Source organism: Apus apus, chromosome 3 (assembly GCF_020740795.1).
Source record: "Apus apus isolate bApuApu2 chromosome 3, bApuApu2.pri.cur, whole genome shotgun sequence".
NCBI lineage: Eukaryota > Metazoa > Chordata > Aves > Apodiformes > Apodidae > Apus > Apus apus.
Genome location: NC_067284.1, coordinates 62239897 through 62252620, shown reverse-complemented (window position 1 = coordinate 62252620; position 12724 = coordinate 62239897). Strand labels below are relative to the sequence as shown.

At 40.7% G+C, this 12724-nt stretch overlaps 1 protein-coding gene across 2 annotated transcripts in view; it reads right to left on the bottom strand.

The window, feature by feature from the left end:
- Positions 1-926: 926 nt before the first annotated feature.
- Positions 927-12724, bottom strand: part of PARP1 (poly(ADP-ribose) polymerase 1) — a 51251-nt gene continuing 39453 nt past the window's right edge. For both annotated transcript variants that reach the window (XM_051614252.1, XM_051614253.1), the window contains exons 15-23: positions 9155-9238; positions 8212-8334; positions 7668-7796; positions 6821-6919; positions 6169-6321; positions 5744-5871; positions 4392-4453; positions 3189-3303; positions 927-1734 (exon numbers count right to left, since the gene is read on the bottom strand). In XM_051614252.1, the coding sequence (XP_051470212.1) occupies positions 1653-1734; positions 3189-3303; positions 4392-4453; positions 5744-5871; positions 6169-6321; positions 6821-6919; positions 7668-7796; positions 8212-8334; positions 9155-9238 (975 nt within the window). In that variant the 3' untranslated portion in view covers positions 927-1652. The remainder of the gene's footprint in view (positions 1735-3188; positions 3304-4391; positions 4454-5743; positions 5872-6168; positions 6322-6820; positions 6920-7667; positions 7797-8211; positions 8335-9154; positions 9239-12724) is intronic.

Here is a 12724-nt window from a genome sequence, read left to right as displayed (position 1 = left end):
ACAACTGACACAGGTGACGGAGGGAACATGAAAAGCACCTACCTTTAATTAAAGGTCTAACACTCAACTGTAAGCTGTTTTGTTTGGGTTTTTTTTTGGGGGGAGGGAGGGGATCTACCTCTCAACTAAACTGAACCAGTTTTTGTGTTCATTTTCAGAGAATGACAAGATTGTATTTCAGCAACTAACCACAAGTTTCTGTTGGAAGCAAAACAACGATTAAACTGGTTAAGCTACTGAAGAACTTGAAGGACAAGGGCCACTTTATTCACTTCCTCTCAAAATCCATTAGCACCAAAAATTGTCTTGTGTGGAATTGTCCTCGAGCCATACGACTTACCCAGTCCTTCTTTTCCCAACAGGAACCTAGTTTTCCATGAGTCATTCCTCATCCTCCTCTTCTTCAGGGGTCCTGGAAACAGCTGCACTGTAAGCAATTGCTTTGGCTTCAAATGCATTTTTCAAAAGGGACTGGGACACGACGTTTTAGGAGACAGACCTGCTGTTTCCATGCAGCTTACTGAAGACTGAAGCTGCAACTGTCAGAATGAGACTGAACTGTCCCTTCTTGGGAAGGGAACTGTCATAGCGAAGAATATACTGAATGCACTGCCAATGCAGAGCTGTCCCTGGGGATTAGCCAACTTGCCCCAATAGCTCAGGGAAATCACTAATTTTTGAAGAAAAAGTACCAGTGTTGCTCTATAGTCAAGTACTCCCATATTGCTCAATGACTTACTGACAGTAAACATTACTAAACATTGAAATTATTAGTTTATATTGATGTTTCAAGACAGAGAATTCAAAACTACTCACAGAGTAGCAACAGATCTCACTCCAGGTCATGATGGGTGAAGCTTGAGCCAAAACTCAACAGCTTTGTTAGGACTTAAGTCTACAACAACCAACTTACATCACACTGAAGGTAGATATTTAAAGGAGGTTTATTTGGGCTAATACTAAATTCAAACAGCCACAAGTTCATTTTCTATGTTTACCACAACAGCTGTTGACAGATGAAGTCCCAGTGAAAAGTCCAAATTTTAATTTCACCATGACTTACTGAAAAGTGACTACAGATTTCAATATCTGGCATTTGATCTTCAGAGAGAGATATCATGTATAAGAACATTCTACCAAATACATTTAAAATCATGACTCGAAACCAAACAACTTGGAAGTTTTGAAACATAAAGCTGTATGAAACTAGCTTTTATTTTTTACCTCAAAATAAATGCACATTTATCATTTATTCAAATGAAAACTGAAAAAGGGAATCTTAACATCCTCAAAACATCCTCAAGTTCTTTCTCCTGCTACTCCTCAACTCTGTTTAGCTAAAAACACAAGCTTGATTTTTTTTCTCCTTTGTTTGTTTGACAGTTTGGTCAATTAAAAGAAACATTTTTAAGCCCCAAAATTAGAAGTGGTATAAAACAAACCCAGGTACTCATTCTCATCAGAATTATGTTCATGTGCTGCCACACATTTATATAACGCTTTCACTAAGTGTCATGCTAAATAGGATTTAGTAACCTCTTCTGCAGTTCAGTTCTTGATATCTTGGTAAGAGAAGTCAATGTGTAAGTATGTCAGAAGTCAACGCTATAGTGTAACTAAGGTATAACTCTAATAGGGCTTCTAATTACTATTCACCAGAGTGATGTCTTATAGTTGAATTTCAGTTTCAGCAGGTACTTCAGATTTACCTGAGCAACATCATACACAATATACCTGAGGAGCACATTAAGGAATAATTACAGTTGTTGATATTAATAACACAGAGAAAACAAACCACAGTCAAACTTCACCTTTGAACTTCAGTTACCATACAGATGCAACTAAGCAGTTCTAACAGCTCAAACTACAAATTTGACTTTTCTTTGAATCTGTTTTATACAATAGTTAGAAACAAGCAACTAACAGTCATATGGAGAATTAGTGATGCTGCAGCAGGAATCCTGAGTGACAGGCAGGTGAACTGACTTAGGTAGGGAGCTATAGCTCTTGAAGATTAATTTTTGTCAGCCAGAGTCATAACACACAACATCTCTCTCGCTATCTGCACTGGGGAGTGACAGAGCCTAGATGAGATCTGCAGTAACAGACCTGGCATCTACAATTGTAACTGTAGCTCTACTGCTATGTTCTAGCACAAAGTCATTAATGTCCTCTTAATTTCCCACTAAAAAACCCCAAACTGAATTGCAGAGAAGACCTCTACAATGGTTGGCAGTGCTTGCACATTCTATGACTGCACTGCATCATTTTTTCATAAGACAGTCCCAGCTCACCTATTTGTTTCTCAATGCTTTAGTCCTCAAACTTACCTTAATTTTAGGTGAAAAGCATCCCCATTAAACACAGTATAAAACAAAATGAATGCACATCATGTTACCTCAATTAGCTGTTATTAACTGTATTATATTTTATCATCTAACCGAGACAGATGCTATACTTAAGAAAACTCAAGATACAAATAGTGTTAGCATGAATTCTGTTGCCAACACTGCTTGTAAGAGGAAAACAGCTTATCAAGACAAAAGAGTTTCTGTACAGCCCACAGTCTGTATTAATGGATTGCTTGCTTCACCAGCAGTGAAGAGATTGATCTGGGACCTTAGACATCACTTATTCTTATGACCTCTTGCCAATGTTGAATATACATTCATTTGGGGCACTTCTGCCTAAAAAGAGGCTTAACAGCTCTATCACTGATAGGCATCTGAGGTTTACCTCAATACTTGCAAAGGGTCTGGGGAACAAAAAGGAAGCTCTGTGAGGAGAGACTCCAAGCCACAGTCCTGGCCCACCATGGTACTATGAGGAAGAAACCAGACTGGAGTGATGTGAAACCACAAGCTGCATTCCCCTCCCCCTCTCCTGGCACATCTCTGGGCAAGACACTGCTGGGCAGTGTCCCCTGGCCACTCTAATGCCTTTAGGTATTGAATCCTGTTGGGGCAACAGCTATTTGCTATATGTATTGCTTCCCTTTTGCAGAATGACAATTTAAGTGTGAGAACTGTAAAATCTTGGAGGAGAGACTCCAAATTGTGAGTACTCCAAAGCAGATCTAAAAGAAACAAAACACAGTGTTCCAAATATCCTGCCTGATGTTAGCAAGGTCCTGCTTAACTCAGCAACATTCAAGCACAGCATGCAGCCAACATCACAGCAAAGGATACTCATTATACAGAAGACAGGTATCACTAATTCCTGTTGAGATCCCATTTCCTAAAGGAACCTCTACACCACCAAGGGTGGTAGTAGCAGTGGGATCAGGTGCAGTCTTGCCCAAGCCTAGAAAGAGAAAAAAAATTAACTACAAATCTATAAGGCAAACACAGACTTTGCAAATAAAGAAAATTACTCAGTGAGCCAAATATTACTTCACATCTATTTTCAAATGCTGAAGAAGTGCAAAAGTATCTTTAGATGAACAAACAGGATTTACTCCATTTATTCAATTCAGCATCACCATGCCTATGGTACTTGTACTCTGCTACATTACAAGAATTTTAGACTTGTGTCTGTTAATTGTCTAATCTGTATGATACCAGTGAAACCAGACCAGACTTCTAGCTCTCACATGCTAGGTTCACTGATGAAAACATGCACATTGCAGCATTTTCAAAGAAGTATAACAAGCCAATTCTTATTCTCTTTAAACTGTTCAATGCAAACCTGATTTAACATCCATAATAGTGGGAGTAGTATGTATTGAAAAAGATGCGAAATCACATTTAATTCTATTTTATGCAACTGATATTTATTTTAAGGCTCTCAAAATGATCAGTTTAAGAAAAGGCACTTGTTACTGAATGCTACTGTTCTCCACTCTCCCATCCTGCTAAAGGAGACAGTCATGATTACTATTTCTTTTGCTTAAATTAGAGAGGTAAGTCTTTTCTCTCATCTTATTCAGTGCAATACTACTGATACTTTTTACAGATAGAAGTGTAATGAGAGTTCTACCTGAACTTTTATTCTCCAGTTTTCCCTTCTCTCCAACATCTAAAGCACTTTGAAAGCTGAATCATTATTCTTCTGATTTAGCATCCTCTCATCTACTAAAATATATAGCATTGTTATGATGAAATGGTGTAAGAAGTTGGAGAATACATCTTATATTTTCTCTTGTGTACTATCAATGACAGTTTCCTCCTGAACTTCAGGCAACACGTTAACTTCAGTCTCACCATTCCAAGTGTACTAATTCTCACCTTAAAACACTATATACACATATACAAATGTAACGATAGGGCAACATTAAGCAACCTCTTAAAGAAAATACAACAGGGAAACTCTAAGTTCTCTTTGCTAAGCAGAGTTCATAGAGTGTGTGTGCCATTGATAACAGATTACCAATGACAACTAATAATGCTTACCTTTCACACTGTGTTTTCCCTTGGGCAATTTTGTTATGTGAGAAGCATTCTTTAGCTCATACCTGGACAGCACAAAGAACACACAATAGCATTTTACATTCATCTTAATCTATCTCAGTGATTTTTTTTTCTCCAGGCTTCACTTTATGGTGAGTTAATTTAGAGTCTACTCTTCTGGAACTCAACAGCCTTCCTTCTTTGTCTCAGTTACTAATTTTAAGGAATATTGTGTCCAGTTCTGGAGGAGACTGAGGGGCAACCTCATTAATGTTTACAAATATGTAAAGGGTGACTGTCAGGAGGATGGAGCCAGGCTCTTCTCAGTGATGTCCAATGATAGGACAAGGGGCGATGGGTGCAAGCCAGAGCACAGGAGGTTCCACATAAGCATGAGGAAAGCTTTTTTCACTGTGAGGGTGACAGAACACTGGAACAGGCTGCCCAGAGACGCTGTTGGGTATCCCTTCTCTGGAGACATTCAAAACCTGCCTGGACACATTCCTGTGTAACCTGCTCTAGGGGATCCTGCTCTGGCAGGGGGGTTGGACTAGATGATATTTCAGATACCTTCCAACCCCTAACTTTCAGTGATTCTATTATCGTGCCTCTGTACTCGGCATTGGTGAGGCCACACCTCAAATACTGTGACCAGTTTTGGGCACCTCATTACAAGAAAGACATGGTGGTGCTGGAGCATGTCCAAAGAAGGGCAACAAAGCTGGTGAAGGGCCTTGAGAACAAATCTTATGAAGAGTGGCTTAGGGAACAGGGGATGTTTAGTCTGAAGAAAAGGAGGCTGAGAGGAGACCTCACTTCTCTCTACAACTACCTGAAAGGATGTTGTAAAGAGGTAGGCCCTGGTCTCTCCTCACAAGTAACTGGTGATAGAACAAGAGGAAATGGTGTCAAGCTGCACCAGGGGACGTTTAGACTAGGCATTAGGAAGTACTTTTTCACTGAAAGGGTTGTCAGACATTGAAACATGCTGCCCAGGGAGATGGTTGAGTCACTGTCCCTGGATGTGTTTAAAAGTCATCTAGATGTGGTGCTTGGGAGTACGGCTTAGTGCTGGGCTTGGTAGGGTTAATGGTTGGACTTGATGATCTTGAAGGTCTTTTCCAACCTAAGTGATTCTATGATATTGGCATTTAGTACAAGATTCTAGACCTGCAACACCAATTTTTTTTTTTTTTCCAACACTAAGTAGATGACATTTTAAGAAAAGATAAATATTGTTTCTAAAGAAATACAAAGTGCTCTTTCTTCACACTGAAAGGGCTTACAATTTTAACATCACCTTCCACCATGATATATTAAGCACATTCGGGAAATAGTCTTTGTAAATTACTTACATATTTCCAAGGGCAACTTCTCCCAGTAGTATTAAGCCTATGGGATCGGCTTGAGATGTGTGACAGTAGTTGGCACTCTTGGATACCATGTCTGCAAAATAGATGCCTTTCCCAAACATGTAGCCTGTCTGCAAGCAGGGAAAAAAATAAATAAAAAAAGAAAATTAAAAATAATAATAATAATTTTGAAAGACTGGGACAATAACACAAAGGCAGCACTTAATCTACCTGGCCAGGCTCTCCAGAGAGCAAAGCTCTTGTGGACACCAGTCAGTAAACCCCTCTGGACACACAAATTGCCTGCATGCTGAGAGATAATGCTGAGCCCTCCCCACATGTGAATTCTCCTACTTAGGTTGTCTCTGACTGTGGCCATCTCTGGGTACAGGGATGGAGACAGCTGGAGGAGCATGTGTTTAACATACCACAGGAGCTTCGGGGGGAGCTATCCGGAGACCCTGCGAGAGGATCCCAGCGAAGTTGGTGGTGCGGGAACCGTGCCACAGCAGCTGGCGGTTGTGAAGCTGCTTAAAGGGCTTGTAACGCTGGCTTTCTCCTTCACGCTCAATCCTGAAGATCTTTAATTCGAAAAGGGATAGGAGAAAAAAGAACAACCAAGAAAATAATTACCTTTATAGGGAAATAAAAATAATCCGGTCTGGAATGTACACTAATCTGCCAGAAAACTGATCTAGTATTTGCAGTGTGCTATGTCACGCTAGCAAATAAGAGGCAGCACTGATCACACAATACTTGTGTATACCTCTCCACCTTCCCTTTTCCATTTTCATGAGACGCCAGTTTTCTGAAAAATCATTCAATAAACTCAGGTTTAGTTTTAGAAGATGATTACACCTCCACATCCTTTTTGAGATCAGTTAAATTAAAATAGAAACATAGCCGAAAGACATCTCAGTAAGCTTAAACTCATCTCTGCTTAGGCTTTTGCTATACTACTAAAGCAATTGGTCTATCAAACCCTCCCTCCAACAAAGGAAAATAGGTAAGCTACTCAAAAATAAAAGGAAACTGTGAATGAGTAAATTGACTTAGAAGCCCCAGTATTGCCCAGCTTACATCCACAACTTTGAGATCATATGCATTGTGAGTAGCAGCATGAGTATTTTTCACATATTGTTTAATAATCTTGGCTTCTTCTGAATCTTTGTCAACAACCTGCAAAGAAGTGAACAAGAGGTTTTGTCAGCATACCAATAGCAGGCTTCTTCTAACATGGTGACATCTACCACATGCTTGCAACGCTCCAGTTAAAGCCTCCTTTGTCATTCATGTGGAAACTTAATCCCAGCTAAAGATGATGTACAAGTATATAGACAGCGCTCAGTCACAGAATATCTGAGAGGGGAAGGCACCTCTGGAAACTGAGATTTCTAACTCCCCTGCTCAAAGCACAGTCAGCTGGAAGAGGATGACAAGGGCTAAGTCCAGTTAGGCTTTCAACACCTCCAAGGCTGGAGCCTTCACAGCCTCTCTGGGCAATGTTTTCCAGTGTTTGACCACCCTCACAAACAAAAATCCTAACCCAAACACAATCAATCATATAAACTTAATTTTCTTTAAATACTATTTCCTGTATTTCAATTTGTGGTGCTCATTGCCTCTAGTCACTGGATGCTAACAAAAAGAGTCTGTCTCTGTCTTATCTACTCCCTTCCTTCATCAAGTATTCATAAACATTGATAAGATATCCCTTAAGCTCCCTTTACTCCAGGGTAAAAAGCCCCATTTCTTCCAGCATCTCCTCATACAACACATGCTCCAGTCCCTTAACTATCTCAGTGGTCCTTCATTGAACTCATGCCAAAACATGTGTCCACCTACAGTTTAAGTGATTTGTTATACTCCAAATGAACAGGACATCAATTTGTATTCACAGTCACTAATTTCCTTTTATTTCCTTTACCTTAATATCAGTTCGAAGTTTTTCATAGTTTATGTCAATTGGGTCTTTATCTCCATCCTCATTTCCACCTCTGAGAAGGCTGTAAGCAACCTCAATATCAAGCAAGTTGTCCAACATCTGCACTTTAGCCTGAAGAATTTAAACAGGTCATTTTACTTGTGCCTTTGACATGTTCAGAATAACTCTGAAATACTCCAAATTATAAAAGTGTATGTGAATCACTGGCCATACACTGCCATCTAACAGCACTGTCTTTTTTTTTTTTTAATTTATACTTAAATTTACTAAAATACACACACATACATATATATAAATAGACCATAATATATAACATCTATACCTTCTAACACCTTTTGTATGTATATATACGTGTGTATATATATATGCACATAAACAAACAAAACTATATTCTGAAGAAAAAACAGTTTAACCTCATGAAAGCATAAGGTTAAATGAAGTCATAAAACCTCATATATATTCTTTGTGTTAGAAGTCTGGTATCAGACCTGTTGCCTGCAAGCAAGATACTGCTTCCAGTCAATACCTGAATGTATTCCAAATTGTTTAGAAGAGGTGGTTTCTTCATCCCAAAGTCATGAGGAATCAGAGTATAAAACCGGTTGGAGAGGTCCAAGATCTGCGATTCTGAACCACTGTCTGAAACTGCCTAAACAGACAACAAGCACCAGAGAAAATTGCTGAGAAAGATTAAGCAACAGACACACACATCTCATGTGTACAATAGCACACAAGATACTGGAGGACTAATACATAGGAGCACCAATAAAAATAGTGTTCATGCTGAAATTCACAGAACTAAAAAGGGCAATTCTATTAAATTGTTTTGCATGTAGTAAGTCACAATATTTGCACAGAAATACACAGTTTTTGTATGAGAAAAATCTAATGGGGATTACGTTTCTGGAAGGCAAAATAAAAGCTTCTGGACGTAGAAGGGGTGCATGCTCTTGGAAAAGTTCTGGTCTGCTCTAACAATTGCAGTAACAGTTCCCATATTTATGCTTTGCCAGGGAGCTCATGACAAAAAATGGGGTATGCTGGTACACTTTTGCAAGCTGTTCAGGCAATACCACAAAGTGATTCTTGGAATGGTCCAGGTCATTCTGTGTAAATACAGTAATGTTATCAAGTCAGACACTTTCCTGTGACAATTTAACCTTTATTCTCATCCTCAAACAAACTTATCTGGGGTGGAGACAACAGCTCACTACTAGATCAAGACACTGGCATAATTTGCTCGGCTGCCATTTATGTCAGGCTCAGCCTGACATTAGTGCTACAAAAGTGTGAAAGTAGTGCCCAAACTGGTACAACAGTGAAGGGAAGTAACTAGCTACCCATGGAAGCCACATCCTTTCCTCCATCGTGAGAGAGCACAGATCTTTACACACATGGCTCTCCACTACACCCCACCCCAGAACAACTTCTGAATTCCCCTCTTGCTCCAACATCCCTTTCATGCTCACCTGCTGAACCTCACTAAGGATTGAGTATGCGCTCTGGATTTGTCGCTTGCTCAGTTTTCCCAATGGCATCTTCTGTAGGTCAATCTGATAAAGATTTAAAAAAATGGAAACAGGATTTCACTGCATTGAAACCACTCCAATATTCCTTATAAAGGTTCTAGGGAACAAATCTCTCTATTCTGGTAGGACTGACCACTTGAAGAATGGAAACATTTCAGACTTGGTATTAATCTCTGTGGATCAAAGAATGATGTCAGAAGGACAGTACATACTACTGAGAAAACATTATATATAAACAAAGGAGTAATGCAACAGAAAGTTAAGCATGCACGCTAAGGCAACACAAAAATAGGGTACTAAGTATTTGGCTAGAAGTTTAATATTGACCTGGTGTAAGATGCATTCTTCAATCACTTCAGTACCCATACATTTCAGGCTGGCAAAGAACCAAACTGAATAAAATTACTAATACATCATAAAATTATCTGTGTCTCTTAGGTGCAACCTAGTCACCTTCATCCAACTTTGCCCTATAACTATCAAGAGTCAAAACCAAAGAGATTTTAAGATGCTTTGTATTTGTCAACAAAAAATGAAATAAAAAAGCAACTAAGTTAAAAGCAATGTTGTCCTGGTTTGAGCCAGGATGAAGCCAATTTTCTTTTCAGTTATTTTTTTATTCATTCAGTGAGCTCTTTTTTAACCAGCAGCAAGTTTTCCAGCTAGTGGACTGATAACACTGGAATGCTTATTTTACTGCTGAGACGCCAAGGTCACTTTGCTCTGTGGCCTCAGATGCTAGAGGAGGAACCATCCCATAGGGAGGAGTGGACTAGATGGAAAGCAAAATTGATCCAAGTATTCCATTTCCTATATCTATGTAAACTCAGTGTAAGGTCAGGGACCATGCAAGTCAAGCCCCTTCCTGCTTCTTCTTCCCTTGTCTTCCATCCATGGCCAGCATCTGGGGAGGACTCCATCTATCCATGACCGTTGATCCTTAGGCCCATGCATTCCTGACCCTCACAACTCTCCCCTCAGCTCCTGCCTGCTCTGCCGCTCTCTCCAGCAGCTCCGGGACATTTCAGGACCTCTCACAGCTCAGGAGATGCCACAGGAGTTGCTGGGGGTAGGAGGAGGCCATAGGCTTTTGCACATTCCTGAACATACTTGTATATAATTGTACATATTTTCTTTTATCATTAGGATTTAATTAAAGCTGTCCAGTTTAGTTTTCAATCCGGAAAGTTTCTCTCTCCTTTATTCTCTCTCTCCTTCCCTACCTGGGTGGGAGAGGGAAAGGATCAAGAGCATTGCTGTCGCTGGATCAACTGCAGATCCTGAGTGAAACTGTGACAATAACTTATTGGCGCATAATGTGGGGCTTGATCTTAAGCCCAGGCTATAAATTCTCACTAATTGGTGAATGTTTAAAATTCCATCTCTGATGGGAGGAATCCCTCAGATAGCCAAGGACAATGCTTCTGCTGAATATGTTGATGGGTTGGAAACACAACGGACACTTTCTACAATGCTTCTGCTGGACTGTTTTCCCAGTATGCTGTCATACATGCGGCGTGCAGCCAGGATAATACTGCTCTGTGTAGCTGTTCTTGTTATTGTTTTTTGGTTTATTGACAGGACTATAGCCATAATCAACCATGTAATAACCTATCTAGTGATTACAGGGGTTTCGATACTGATCTGTATGGTGACACTGTATGTGTACAGTACAAATCCTCATGTGAACAGAAAGGTCTATGTTGGTAATGGCAGTAGCAGGTTCAGTTTTACCTCTCCATTTTCTCTCAGGCTGAATCTCCCAGCTCTTGATCTAAATAACATTGTTTCAGTAGGGATGCTTCTGCTGAATGTTTGTAATGTACTGTGGACTCGTAGAGCAAGATGTTGTTCCACTCACTGCACAAGTGGAGGCAAGGCTGCTGCCACCACTGCTACTGCTGCAAAGACCAAGTTAATCCTGTGACCAAGAGCAAAGCAAAGAAACAGCCACCTGAAAGCACACGTTAAATAGTAGAGGACTCCTTTTTAAAAGCGATGTTAAAAGAACTAACTGAAGGAGCAGACTCTTCTAAAACCGATAACAGAGCAGGCCCTTCTCAAGCAGACAGAAAAGCAGGCCACTCTCAAGCAGATGACAATGACGATCTTGTCCAACCTTTCTCTCTCAAGGAACTGCACCTCATCAGAAGGGACATTACCTGCAATGAAGGTGTGAGCTGCTGCTTTGTTGGCTGCACTGATGCTTTGATAGTGGGGCTGATACCTATGATGTGGACGAAAGAGAAGCCAAGCAATTGGGATCCCTGGCCAGAGATGCTGGCATTGATAGAGCAATTGGTAGTAAGACAGGAAATACCACCCCATAGAATTGACTTCTCTCAGCTGTAAGAGATACGGCCATAAGGGTGACAGTGACTGGCACTGAAGCAGAACACCCACTCTTGAGAGAGCCATCATGTACTTGAGAGAATAATTAGCTGTGTGAGAGGTGATCTGTGACAACCATAGGATTACAAATCCTGATGATGTTCTGTGCAACACATTCATGTTCTGGAGGTTTGCGCAGGCTGTACCACCAGCACATGTCCATATATTCTCCTTCATGGGGTGCACCGACTACAAAAGACCAACTGTGCATGAAATGGCTTTGAAAGCACAACAGTATGGAGACATGATCTCTGATCCCCACCAGTTCCACACCTCAGCCATTGAAAAGAATGACTGACAGAAGGAGTAAGATGCTGAACAGATGGGAAGGTAAATCTCAGTATCTCCCTAGAGACAACTGGTCTCGTGTTGCAGCCATTAAGAGAAGATGTCCTGCTCCGAGACAGCAGCAAGAGACAGGACCCACTTTGACACAACGTGTGGTAGTGGTTGTGTAATTACTTTAAAGAGGACACAAGAACCTGGAGCAATAAACCCACTGCTGTTCTCCACATACGTGTACAAGAGCTGCTAAAGAGAACAAATGCAGGAGATGGTTCTTCCAGTGACTGGTCCTTCAACCATGATGGTGCTTCAACCTCAAATGTTCAACGTTAGAGGTGTCCTGCCTCCAGCCAGGGGGAGGAGAGGGACAATTGAGTTTACTGGACTGTGTGGATTCGGTGGCCTGGCACATTAGGACCGCAAAAGTATAAAGCCTTGGTGGACACTGGTGCACAGTGCACTCTAATGCCATCCAGTCATAAAGGTACAGACTCTGTCACTATTTCTGGAGTGACAGGAGGATCTGAAGAACTGACTGTTGTGGAGGCTGATGTGAGCCTCACTGGTAAAGAGTGGCAAATGCACCCTGTAGTGACTGGCCCAGTCACTGCATCCTTGGCATAGACTATCTCAAAAAAGGATATTTCCATGACCTGAAAGGGTAGTGGTGGGCCTTTGGTATAGCAGCTTTAGAGACTGAGGACACTGAACAGCTGCATACTTTGCCTGGCCTTTCAGATGACCCATCTTTAGTGCGGTTGCTGAAGGTCAAAGATCAGCAGGTGCCAACTGCCATTTCAATGGTGCATAGATGACAGTATCACAACAACAGAG